The 13,076-nt window shown below is 49.4% G+C and overlaps 1 protein-coding gene across 1 annotated transcript; it reads right to left on the bottom strand.

Moving 5' to 3' along the window:
- Positions 1-1,239: 1,239 nt before the first annotated feature.
- On the bottom strand, positions 1,240-10,087 carry LOC145719033 (pre-mRNA-processing factor 6-like). The gene is made up of 5 exons (XM_081810545.1): positions 9,928-10,087; positions 9,414-9,570; positions 8,222-8,384; positions 3,043-3,161; positions 1,240-1,852 (listed from the first exon to the last, which is right to left on the bottom strand). Exons 1-5 carry the CDS (start codon positions 9,954-9,956, stop codon positions 1,379-1,381), a joined length of 942 nt encoding a protein of 313 aa, XP_081666671.1. The 5' UTR covers positions 9,957-10,087; the 3' UTR covers positions 1,240-1,378.
- Between the last annotated feature and the right edge of the window lie 2,989 nt (positions 10,088-13,076).

Here is a 13,076-nt window from a genome sequence, read left to right as displayed (position 1 = left end):
GTTCTGCATGGAGCACTGGGTGTTGTGCACGAACAATGAATCATGGAACACTTCATCTAGAACAAATGATGTAATGTATGGGGATTAACATAAGAATAAAAAAAGAAAAAAAAAAAAAAAAGAAAACACAGGAGCAAATCCCCATGACCTTGGGCTAGGGAAGGATCCTTAGATATGACACCTAAAGCATGAGCAACAAAAAAGAAAAAAAGGATAAGCTGGACTCTACAAAAATTACAAACATTTGTGCTATAAGCAATACAATCAGGAAAGTGAAAAGCTGACCCACAAAATGGGAGCAAATATTTGCAAATCATATAAGCTGAAAAGGGACTTACAGACAGAATATATACATAAAAACCCTCACAACTCAACTTGATAGTAAAAAATGGAAAATAAGTGAGCAATAATAAAGACATACAACCCAATTTTAAAAGGAGAAGATTGGGGGCCCCTGGGTGGCTCAGTCGTTAAGTGTCTGCCTCAGCTCAGGTCATGATCCCAGGGTGCTGGGATTGAGCCCCGCATCGGGCTCCCCGCTCAGCGGGAGTCGGCTTCTCCCTCTCCCTCTGTGCTCTCCCTCTCTCTCTCAAATAAATAAATAAAATCTTTAAAAAGGTGAAATACAAACTGTTTGCAGCCGTGTAAGAGCCAGAAGAATCTACCGTCAGACCTGCACTGAAAGAAACATTACAGTCCCTCAGGCACAGGGAAGAAGACACTGGCTGGACAAGTGGATCTGCACAAAGGGATGAGGCATCAGAACTGTAACAACATGGCTAAAAACACCAAAGAAATAAAGGGACTGAATCTCAGTGATTAAATTTTAGAGGGACACACAAGGCCTTGCATTCAGGATTGAAAAAAAAAAAAAAAAATTGCCCAAACACAGAAAGGGGTCACATGGCTTAATATCCATGTGAGGAAGAGTAGGGGCACTGATCCGAGGGACCCCAGAAATAGTGCAGCACCACTTGAGGCCCTCTTGGCCACACTGGGGACAGTTCAGCTCGGGGGCTGTTCTGAGAATGGTGATCAGAAGTGTGGCAGCAGGAGCAGGAGAAGGGAGGGCACAGGAGGCCTGAGGCCATCTTCCAGTGCCAAGGGGCAGTAGGTGAAGCAAGGAGCCTTGCTCTCTAGGGCCCTTTGTGGTGGAATGGAGCAGATCACTGTGAAGAAGCGCTTTCCCCTACGCTGACTACACTTAGGACAGGGCCCCCCAGGAGATGGGGGGCCCACGCCCAGAGAGCTCACATGGAAGTGGAAGGCAGGAGAGGTCGCCCGGCCTGGAGGCTGGGTCAGAGGATCTTCAGAGACTTCACTAGCCACGGAACAATCATTCTCCTTATGTCGTATTATTTCTACTTGCAAATCAGTACTACTCACCAGTGTCCATATACAGAAAGTTCTTCAGAGTATCCAACCCGAAGACGTACGTACTCAAAGTGTCAACTCTATAAAAACCTATGTCACAATCGCATAAGGGAAGGCCACACATGCCTGCTTCCCCTGCCAGCATGAAAACCCTCAGGTACCATCCAGCAGCCCCTACCCTATGAGAGACTCCAACGTGCATTTTTAAAGCAGACACTGACGCCTGCTTGCAGCGGGGAGTCCTACCTGCTGACCTCACCTGGATCCACTGCTCGCGGTTGATCTCCACGCCATTGGCCCGCAGTGAGGTGATGGCTCGGTCAATGATCTTCTCTACCATCTGTGTGTTCCCATTGGCTTCCTCCAGCTTGGCAGCCGTGATCCAGATGTGCCGGTCTGTAGGGATGTTCTCACGCGCCTTATTCAAGACCTTGCGGGCATTTTCATAGGTCTCTAGCCGTGCCAGAGCAAGCCAGAGCTGTACGGAGAGAATACCAGCAAACAAGAGGACGGTACTCAGCACACCCTGCCAGGTCAAGTGGTGAGCCAACCTCATCGGGTTGCAACACTTCCACAAAGTTCTCCCTTCCTTCCCCTCCTTCCCTCCTTTCTTTTAGATCTTATTTATTTATTTGAGAGACAGCAAGAAAGAAAGCGGGGTGGGAGGGGCAGAATGAGAAGGAAAAAATCTGCAGCAGACTCCACGCTGAGCACAGAGCCCGATGTGGGGCTCGATCTCACGACCCTGAGATCATGACCTGAGCTGAAACCAAGAGTCGGACGATTAACCGACTGAACCACCCAGGCGCCCCTCCACTAAATTCTTTCTAACAGCTCTCAAGGATCCTTTAAACAGAACCCACAGATGTGTACAACATTTTCACCTGATCTGATAACTGTTCAGTTATGTTTCTGACTTAGTGACTCTGGTTAACGTGAGACGTCGACAAATTCTCAGTCACACGTTTCAAACACCGGTTAAATGTACACAGTATGTCAGACTCATTCCAGGTGTTGGACAGAGGATGAGCAGGACGTGACTGCTGACTTCACAAAGGACACACGGGTGTTCAGCCTTCTGGGGTTCTCACACCCTGGCTGTTGATTCTGCAACATTTCATCACCAAAGATGTGTATGGGCTCTATTTACTTTTACATAAATAAATTAAGATTAATTTTGCTTGGAGAATTTCACAATACCCTTAAGATAATTAAGGACATATTGGATATCAAAAAACCAAGACTAAAAATCATTGCACAGAATGTTGTGAACCAGAATGTTTGAAACTAAAGACATCCAACTAGCTTTGAGGCAATGAGCCAAGCTCATGCTGGGCTGAGAGAAAGATCGATCAGTATTTTCTATCACCCTCCACTGTTCAGGTCCCATTTACAAACACTGAGCTAAATCAGGCCTGGGCCCTGAAAAAGAGTGCTGCACACAGAACTCTCTGGAGTGGCCAGAGACCAGCTAAGTTCCTGTTCCGCACTTGCATCAGGAGCGCGACGGGCCATGGCCAGGCTGGCCACTCTGCCTGGCAGCTGCGGTACAAGGTGGCCTCCTGTGACTTCACGCTGCCTCACAGTCCCAGAAATCAGGGGTCAGTGCTCAGCTGATGCCACTTCCCGCCGCTGTACTTGAACGCAGGCCAAGCCTGGCGGACTCACCTCCACACTGGTGGGGCAGCACTCCACAGCGCGGCTGAGCATGATTCGAGCATCTTCAGGCTCCTCCAGCTCAACGGCCGCCTTCCACAAGCGAACAGAGTTTGGAACATGTTCAAGGGCTTGGAAAGGTCAAACAAGAAACCAGGTCACAGAAAAGCAGAAGCAAAAGCAGGACGCTCATTTCCCAAAGAACGCTGCTGCCAGCAGGGTCAGAAGACCTCTCCCTCGGGGGCAGGCCAGGATCATACACCTGCCCCTTATACGGGGCCTCTCAAGTCTGGGGCAGATGCAACCAAGACCAAGGTGGAGCATCCTGAATCACAAGCAAGGCTGAGCCACAGCAGACGACTGAAGGTGGCACAGGGGGCTGTGCATGGTCTCTGCTCCCATTCAGTCTTGAAAATCAACATTATAAAACAAAGCCAGGCAACCACAAGAAGAAAATCACCTTCGCATGAAGGGCTCAGCCAGGCAGGTTGTGGGTGAGTGTGCAGAAGTCAAGGGAAAAGAAAACAGAAGCGGCCCTGGGACACATGTCTCTCCAGGCTGGCGTGCATCAGAGGGCTGGCTGGGCGTGAGCTCCTTCCTGGCCCCTGAGCCACACTGTGTGGTGACATCATGATCACGGCAGCTGAGCCTCACGGGCTCTGGAGCAGGTGGGCTCCTTTGGTGGCCCACAGGCAGCCAGCACACGGAGGGACATCAGGGAAGGGGGACAGACTCCCAGAAAAAGCTACCAGTTTGTGCAGTCCAGAAACTTCCAAACCTTTGTTTAAGCAACAGAGCCCTTTCTTCATATGCAATTTACCAAAAAGCCCCCAAAAGAAGGTGGATAAACACAGAGCTCTGCGGTGTGAGTATTAGGAGAGAGCGAGGCCAGGGCCCTAGTCAGCCCCTGGCAGGGGTGGGCTGACAGAGAACAGCACAGCTCGGGTCACCAGCAGGAAGCCAGAGCACCTCTAAGGCAGATCCCAAAGGGGTTCTTGTTCCTCGGAAACACAAGGGCCAAGCGTGTGGAAAACAGACCTAATATTTAACAGTGCAGAATCTGCAGACCCACAAAGTTTCTCGCATGGAATCAGGGCACAGACTGGGGCCACCTAGGACACCTGGAGGAAGCCAGGATGCGACATGCTGAGCCTCCCTCATCGGCAGAAGCAGTTGGCAGGCCTCAGGGGGCGCACAGCCCCCACCTGCTCCATGGGGCTGTGTACACAGAGCAGGATCACACAGGGCATTCGGGGTTCACAGAATCCCTCCCAAGGGTGACCTGATGATGCCACTGAGCCCACCACTGAGCCGAGTCCCTTCCCAGAGAACCATTCCCTTGTCAGCCCCTGGACTAGGCCGATATCCTGGACCCAGTCCATCTGGAGGGGCAGGGATTGGCTCTCACTGTGGGATGTGCCTTCCCTGCCTACAGAACTCTGCCAGCACCACACACCCATCATGTGTTCAAGAAACTTACCTCACAGCAAAAGACATGCAGCAAAGGGGTCAGGCCACGGGATACCCTGGCCTTACCACACCCCCACCTTTCGGAGCCAAGACCTGGCAGAACCGTGGGACACTACGGAGCATTCGGAACACTGGCTGGGAGAAACACCCCAAAGCAACAGGCCTTGACCTTATAGGATGCAAAAAAAAAAAAACAACAACCAAACTACAGTGGTGGTTCTCACATAGCCAAAACACATAGGTCGAGAAAAAGGAGTGACATCCAAGCGACTGAAGGTCCCACTGGGACAGCCCGGTTCCCACCTCAACCTGTGAGCTCTGCTGTCAGGAGTCTCCGCCCAAGGGAAGACGGGCCCACCGAGGCGCGTGACCACAGCTGCCCCACGCTGAGCGCCGGTGCAGGCACGCATCTCTCCGCCTTCTGATGCCAGCGCACCAGGCCTGGCTGCAGAGAGGAGCCCTGACGTCCAAGGTGAGACTGAGCTGCCAGTGTCCTGGGGGACAAGAGCCCAGAGTCCTAAGGACTGGCTCAGTATTGCCGTTTCCAGAGTTAGTTCATGGGAGTACAGCAGCCCAAGAAAGCAAGACCACCGAGGCTTTAGCCCCTTCAGAAATAACAGTTTGAGTCACCGGTCCAGGTAAAGAACCCTGACCAGGTAAGGTGCTAGCAGCCCAGTAACCAGCCAGAGAAACAAGGACACAGAACTACACCCATTCTCCTGCTGCTTCTGCAGATGCACGTTGACTACTCTGCCTCTGCCTTCCTTCTCCCTATTACACTGGGTATCAGTGGAAGTGAACTTCATAATTCAACCTCTAGCACACAGAACTTCCAGGTGGGACTGAAGTCATCAACTTCAGGGTCACTAACTTCACCCAGAGATGGGTATGACACCAAGGAACCTGTGTCTTCACTTTTTGGGAGACAGTGGGAACTCCTCCACTGGCGTCCCATCAGCAATCCAGACAAATAAAGCCAAGCCAACTGCTGCCAGCCGGTCCAGCTCCTACCAAGGGTCTTCCCAGAGACAGCGACCATGTAAGGCTACCTTGAGAGGCCACACCCAGCCGGTGTATAAGGGGCAGCCCAGATGGGAAAAGACCAGACTGAACTAGATATACCTGCCAGCAGAGGATGGGCTCACACAGAGGCCAACATGACCTCCAGCTCTGGCCCTGCAGGGAGGACACTCCAGTGCTATCCCTGTGCTCACGGTGACCCAACAGTGACAGCCACGGGAAGCTGCTGTGCTTTATGCACCACAATATAGGGTTTCAGGGCAAGGTAACCTCACTTTTATAGGACTGTATTAATTACAGAGTAACATAGAGCTTCATACCTATCATGGTGAGGTGAACTGACAGGAAGCAGCCAGTGGCCCAGCCACAGGCCCACATGTGCCCTTACAGACAAGGACACCGCAGCTCAGAGGTCAAGTATCACACTCAAGGTCACTCGGCCTCTTCAGGTGTCAGACTAGCATTCCAAGCTCAACACAAAGGACTAAGATGTCAGCTGCATCCAACTAAGACCCAGAGCTCACATGCCAGCGACTAAGGGCTGGCAGGATGTCCTAAGTCACTGATGGAAGTAGCTGTCATCTTGATTTTCACCAAGAACTAAATGAAGCGGCACCTGAAAAAAGAATGCTGTTTTTGGAAGTAGTCTAAGGATGGGGGCAGGCCAGGACTAAGACCAGGGAGCAGGGGCAGAGGCCGGCTTGGGGACTCAGTGTTCTTTCTACCTTAGCACAGCTCTCTGAGAGAAGCAGAGCCAGGACAGCCATTGCCCTAGAGATCCAGGACATCCTGGAAAAGCCATCACTCAACGCTGCCCTGCAGGCCCTACAGGCCCCACCTCCATGCCCCACTCCCCTCTCCAAATCTGAAGCCAGCTGGAAATGAACCCAGGTTATCTGGTGGTGAAAAAGGAGTGGCCACAAAGACATTCTGACCATTCATCACGAGATTGTGGCAGGCGAGATTCAGGAGAGCTTTCCCAAATAAATAATGCTAATTACCCAGAGTTTAATGTGTTTGTCATTAAAGAACTATTTTTCTGGCTGGAAAAAGATAAGTTGATTTTTTTTTAAGATTTTATTTATTCATCTATTCGAGAGAGAGAGAGAGGAGAGGGGGAGAGGGGAGAAGGGCAGAGGGGGAGGGAGAGGGAGAATGAATCTGAAGCAGACTCCCGCTGAGTGCAGAACCCCACGCGAGGCAGGGCTGGATCCCACCACCACGAGATCATGACCTGAGCCAAAACCAAGAGTTGGATGCCCAACCGACTGAGCCCCCCCAGGCGCCCCAAGATAAGCTGATTCCTATAAACCAAGACAGCTTCTAACTTTCTGTTCCTGGCCTCATTTTAAGAGAGTGGCTCTGAGTATTTAATGGGTAGTAAAACAGGAAACCAGACCCAAGAGAGGAAAACACACTTGAATGCACACAAGCACACACAGTCACGGTCACACGCAAGGGGGACTCCGCATGGCCTCTATCAAACACAGAAACTGTATGCGGTAACACTTGCATGGCCTGATGTCACACACCTCTAACATTTTACTCAAACACACATCGTAAAAACAAGAGCTGTAAACCTCACTGAAAACTGCCTCAACCCCACAAAATATACCTTATTTGACCCGCACTACAAGTCCAAGTAGAATACGCCCTCTGCACAGGTTTACTCCACATCAAGCCTCTGACTCGCATCTGCTATGGAACAAAGATCGAAAGCACAGTTGTGGGGGAGGGAGAAGTGCTGCTCTTCATACCAACCCCACAGTAATGACAAAGCACTACAAAAGCTCCATCTAGGGCGCCTGGGTGGCTCAGATGGTTAAGCGTCTGCCTTCGGCTCAGGTCATGATCCTGGAGTCCCGGGATTGAGTCCCGCATCGGGCTCCCTGCTCGGCGGGGAGTCTGCTTCTCCTCCCTCTGACCCTCCTCCCTCTCCTGCTCTCTGTCTCTCGTTCTCTCTCTCTCAAATAAATAAATAAAATCTTTAAAAAAAAAAAAAAGCTCCATCTCGGCAGTGAATCCGGACGGAACTGGCTTCCCCGGCATGCAAACCATGCACTGACAGGAGCTGATGGCACACGCCACCTTGCTTGGAGCACCAGGTGAGAAGATGAGGTGCCGTCACGTGACCTCACACGGGCCTCACGGGACAGGAGGGGCTCGATTAATGCACAGCTCTGCTGTGACCAGCCAGTCGGTTCTGCCTTAAAACCAAACGACATGCTGCCACGGCATCAGGCTCCTCGTGGTGGAAAAGACCAACACCCTGAGACCTGCTTTGGGCTGGCTTGGCCTGCCCTTCAAATACACCCCCACATCGAGCCCTAAGCAGCAGGTTCCGAGTGAGTACTGTTCTCATCTTACAGATGAGGAAAACCTGGGCTGCACAGTGACTGCTCACTTCACTCAAGGGCACACAACAGGAAAAGGCAGGAGTGGGATCTAAACCCGAGTGCCTACCCAAAATGGAAACTGCCTCCCAGTCCCAGACAGTCCAGGAGCAGAGACAACCCAGCCCAGAAAAAGGCCCCAAAATGTTACCCATTCCTTAGCCAGTACCACCAAAAAACTGAGCAAAGCAGCAAAAAGTCTGCTCTCCAAGAACCTGGGCACCAGGAATAGAAAAGACAGCACCTCCTTCAGGTGGACCATAGCCCCAGATGCACCTGCTGGTGACGGCATTCCCAGGGAGGCTCACCTTTCCGGAGAACCCGCTTCTTGGCACGAATGTCTGTTTCCAGCTCTGCTGCTCTGATGTAAATCCTAACAGACTGTGGGAGGTGACGGACAGCTTGGGCTACCACAGCTTTGGCTGTGTCCCCAGGCTGCAACCTGGCTGCTTCTAGCCAGACATCTTCACTCTGAGGGGCAAAACAAAAGAATAGGAAGTGTACATGCAGACTGGAATCTGAGATGGAGCCTCAGGAACAGGAAGGGCTGGGCTCACCAGACCTATGGCCCCAGGCTTTACAATCAAACAAAAATCCATCAGCTTGGCCTCAAGTACGCCTGCACCAGAGACCCCTGTAATGTCACTGCTTGGGAACGTGGCCACAGCACCTCTGTGTCCCCAAGTCGGGGAGACACACAACAGCACCATGAGAGAAGAACAGTCTGCCCTTCAGGGTGACAGGTCAACCAAGAGACGAAACGGAGACCTATCAGCAGCTGGCTGTGCGACGGCCTGAGTTCTCCTTTATGCCTGAGGTCCTGGCGTAAGTATTCAGAGAGGGTCTCTTTCATTGCCAAGGGCACCCTAGTCTGCACAACAGAGAGCGACCTTTACAGGTTCTCATAGGACTTTTTAAAACTTGTCTAGGGCGCCTGGGTGGCTCAGTTGGTTGGGCGACTGCCTTCGGCTCAGGTCATGATCCCGGAGTCCCGGGATCGAGTCCCGCATCGGGCTCCCTGCTCAGCGGGGAGGCTGCTTCTCCCTCTGACCCTCCCCCCGTCATGCTCTCTCTCTCTCAAATAAATAAATAAAATCTTAAAAAAAAAACAAACAAACTTGTCTAGTCACTCTACCTCCCAAAAAAGTGCTGGAACAGTCTCCTAAGAGTTACATTAATTTTTATGTTTCTTACATTAGGTGGGGTGGAAAAGCTGACCAATTTAGCTTTCTTGTTAAGGTTATCCTGCCATTAAACTAATCGTAGGTGGGCCTTCACTCTACGTGAAAAGAAGCAGGAAAAGCCTTTCCCCACTTTTTCCCCTCTTCCCTCTTGCCTGTCCTACTGTCTGCAGTTTCAACACCAAAAGGCAGGTAGGTTAGTCTACCTCCAGTTCACATCGCACGGGACACAACCCTCCTGCCTACGACAGACACCCAGGCTCCCCCTGGGGCTGGCATCGTACAGCCTTCCAGGAAAATGCCCCAACTTGGGCCTTACCTTGGGGCACATCTCTGTCCCCTTCATGATAAGGTTTCGTGCTACCTGCAGCTTCCCGGTGACTTCTTCCAGGCGGGCTGACGCAATCCAGGCTGGAGGGTGATGAGGGTTAGTCTCCCGAACAGACTTAAGGAGCAGCCGTGCCTTCTTGATGTCACTGTGAGGGCGAGCAAGCACACGGTCAGCCGCCACACTGCGGAGGACGTGCCCAGCCCCAGAGCGCAGGCACCCGCGTAGCGACTGTCAAATCTGATGTCCCAGGTGATGTAAGTAGCAGTGTGGGACACTGTTAGCAAGGTGCTTTCTAGCTCAGCATGCACATAGACTTGGAATATTATTCATAACACATTTAATATCCACAATGAACAGAGATAAGTAGAAAATCAACCTACTTCACCGTGTATTTCTTAGAATAACCACATCCGATTTTGGCTGCATGTTTTTCAAATAAAATCCAAAATATTCTAGGCAACCTGAGTCCCACCCCACCCTACCAGTTCCACAGAGCACTCACTTGATATCCCCTCCGTGGGTTGGGATCATGGAGTTTAAGTCCGTCAGATAGCCTTTGGGGTCAACTACCGTCTGTCCACTCACCGAGTCAGACACCTGCAAGACAGGCCAAGCCAAGTGGATTGCAGAGAGTCAAAGACGCCCAAAACCAAGTGCCCAGAGGCCCCCGGAACCCCTCCCGTGATCCTGACCACCAGTGGACATGGAAACTGTAAAAGCAGGAAAACCTGAACTCAAACAACAGTTTGTGATGATCACAAACGAATTTCACATCTATAAAACAAAGATAAATATATAAAAAAGAAATCATAAAAGCCCCAGGAAAAAAAACTTAACATAAGTTTTAAAAATGAGTGAAACCTAGAAATCGAGGTAAAAGATTATTCCAGCTAACTTTCTTTAAATATGCAAACAGCAGTTCATTATACCATTCTCTCCAGCTGTGAGTCTTAAAATCACCATGATAAACAATAACAAAAAAAAAACAAATGAAGCATGGGCAGAGGGTCCTAGGGAATACAGCAAGACAAGAAAAGGAGAAAAGTGGCACAGACTGGGATGGAAAAGATAAAGTGCTGTCTGTAGGTGACTGTCTATGTAGAAAATCCAAAGAATCAACATAAAAACAATTTTAGCAAGATTGTAGGATACGAGGTTGACATACAAAAGTCAATCATTTTCTTATATACCAACAACGAACAAAAGGGATCTGAAATTAAAAACACAGTATCGGGGCACCTGGGTGGCTCAGATGGTTGGGCGTCTGCCTTCGGCTCAGGTCATGGTCCCAGGGTCCTGGGATCGAGCCCCACATCAGGCTCCTGGCTCAGCGGGGAGCCTGCTTCTCCCTCTCCCTCTGCCTCTCCCCCTGCTCATGTTCTCTCTCTCTCTCTCTCTGTCTCAAATGAATAAATAAAATCTTCAAAAAAAAAAAAAAACCACACAGTATCATTTACGTTAGCACTAAAAATGTGAAATACTTATGTATTAATCTAACAAATACATACACGATCTCTATGAGGAGATCTACAAAACTCTGATGAAAGAAATCAAAGAACTAGATGAATGGAGAGACAGTCCATGTTCCTGGATAGGAAGACGTAACATCATTAAGACGTCCATTCTTCCCATCTTCATCTGCAGAGTCCCTGCAATCCCTGTCAAAATCCAGCAAGCTATTTTTGCGGATATTGACAAATTGATTCTAACGCTTATATAGAAAATCAAAGATCCACAGTAGCCAACACAACACTGAAGCAGAAGAACAAAGTCAGAGGGCTGATACTACCCGACTTTAAGACTTACTGCAAAGTCACAGTAATCAAGACAGTGTGTAATGTTGAAAAATTAGACAAGTACATCAGTGGAACAGAAGAGAGCCCAGGGGCGCCCGGCTGGCTCAGTTGCTAGAGCATGTGACACTTGAACTGAGTCGTGAGTTCAAGCCCCATGTTGGGCAGAGAACTTACTTTGGTGGGGGGAGGGAGGGGGAACAGAGCCCAGAAATGCAGTCAACTGGTCTTTGACAAAGGAGCAGAGGAACATAATAGAGCAAGAACAGTCTCTTCCACAAATGGTGCTGACCCACTGGACATCCACATGCAGAAAAACAAAACCAGACACAGACCTTACACCCTTTGGTGATGACTTTTTAGATACAACACCAAAGGCACAATCCACAACAGAAAGAAAACTAGACTTCATTAAATTAAAAAATTTCTGTCTGTGAAAGACACTGTCAAGGAAATAAAAAGACAAGCCACAGACTGGGACTGAAAACTTGAAAAGGCCTATCTGATAAAAGACTTACATCCAAAACATACAAAGAACTATCAAAACTCAACAATAAGAAAACAATCCAACTAAAAAATGGGTCAGGGCGTCTGGGTGGCTCAGTCGGTTAAGTGTCTGCCTTTGGCTCAGGTCATGATCCCAGGGTCCTGGGATCAAGTCTGGCGTCGGGCTCCTTGCTCAGCAGGGAGTCTGCTTCTCCCTCTCCCCTCCCCACTGCTTGTGTGCGCTCCCTGACAAATGAATAGAATCTTTAAAAAAAAAAAAAAGGGTCAAAGACCCTAAGACACACCTCACCAAAGAAGATATACAGATGACAAATGAGCATATGAAAAGATGCTCTACATCATATGTCACCAGAGAAATGCAAATGAGAACAACAGTGAGAAACTACTACACACCTCTTAGAATGGGCAAAATCCAGAACACTGACACCAAAGGCTGGTGAGGGTGCAGAGCAACAGGAACTCTCATTGGTTGCTGGTGGGAATGCAAAATGGCGCAGTCACTGTGGAAGACAGTTTGGTGGTTTCTTACCAAGCTAAACACACTTTTCCATACAATCCTGCAATCACACTCCTTGATATTTACCCAAAGGAGTCGAAAACTTCCATCTAAACACGCACAAAAAAACACTGCACACAGATGTTTGTAGCAGCTCTATTCATAATAGCCAAAACTTGGAAGCAACCAAGATGTCCTTCAGTAAGTGATGGGAGATAAATAAACCGCAGTAGATCCGGAAAATGGAGCAATATTCAGTGATAAAAGAAATGAGCTGTCGGGGCGCCTGGGCGGCTCGGTCTCTTAAGCGTCTGCCTGCGGCTCAGGTCATCTCAAGGTGCTGGGATCGAGCCCCATGTCGGGCTCCCTGCTCAGCGAGTCCACTTCTCCCTCTCCCTCTGCCCCTCTCCCCACTCATGCATGCGCTTTCTCTCTCTCTCTGAAATAAATAAAATCTTTAAAAAAAAAAAAAAGAAATGAGCTGTCAAGCCATGAAAAAACATACAGGAGTACACCTGAAATTAATGTAACATTGTGTGTCAACTATACTTCAATTAAAAAAATTTTTTTTTAAAGAAACAGCCATCAAGCATGCAAAAAGATGCCAAATCTTACTAAAATTAAGGCTAATGTGAATTAAAAAAAAAAAAAAAGGACATGGAGGGGCGCCTGGGTGGCTCAGTTGGTTAAGCGACTGCCTTCGGCTCAGGTCATGATCCTGGAGTCCCTGGATCGAGTCCCACATCGGGCTCCCTGCTCAGCAAGGAGCCTGCTTCTCCCTCTAACCCTCCCCCCTCTCATGTACTCTCTCTCTCTCATTCTCGCTCTCTCAAATAAATAAATAAATCTTTAAAA

Source organism: Leptonychotes weddellii, unplaced genomic scaffold (assembly GCF_054177405.1).
Source record: "Leptonychotes weddellii isolate Sample4059 unplaced genomic scaffold, ASM5417740v2 HiC_scaffold_2864, whole genome shotgun sequence".
NCBI classification, from domain to species: domain Eukaryota; kingdom Metazoa; phylum Chordata; class Mammalia; order Carnivora; family Phocidae; genus Leptonychotes; species Leptonychotes weddellii.
The sequence above is the reverse complement of the archived record's forward strand: the minus strand, read 5'-3'. Positions and strand labels throughout refer to the sequence as shown.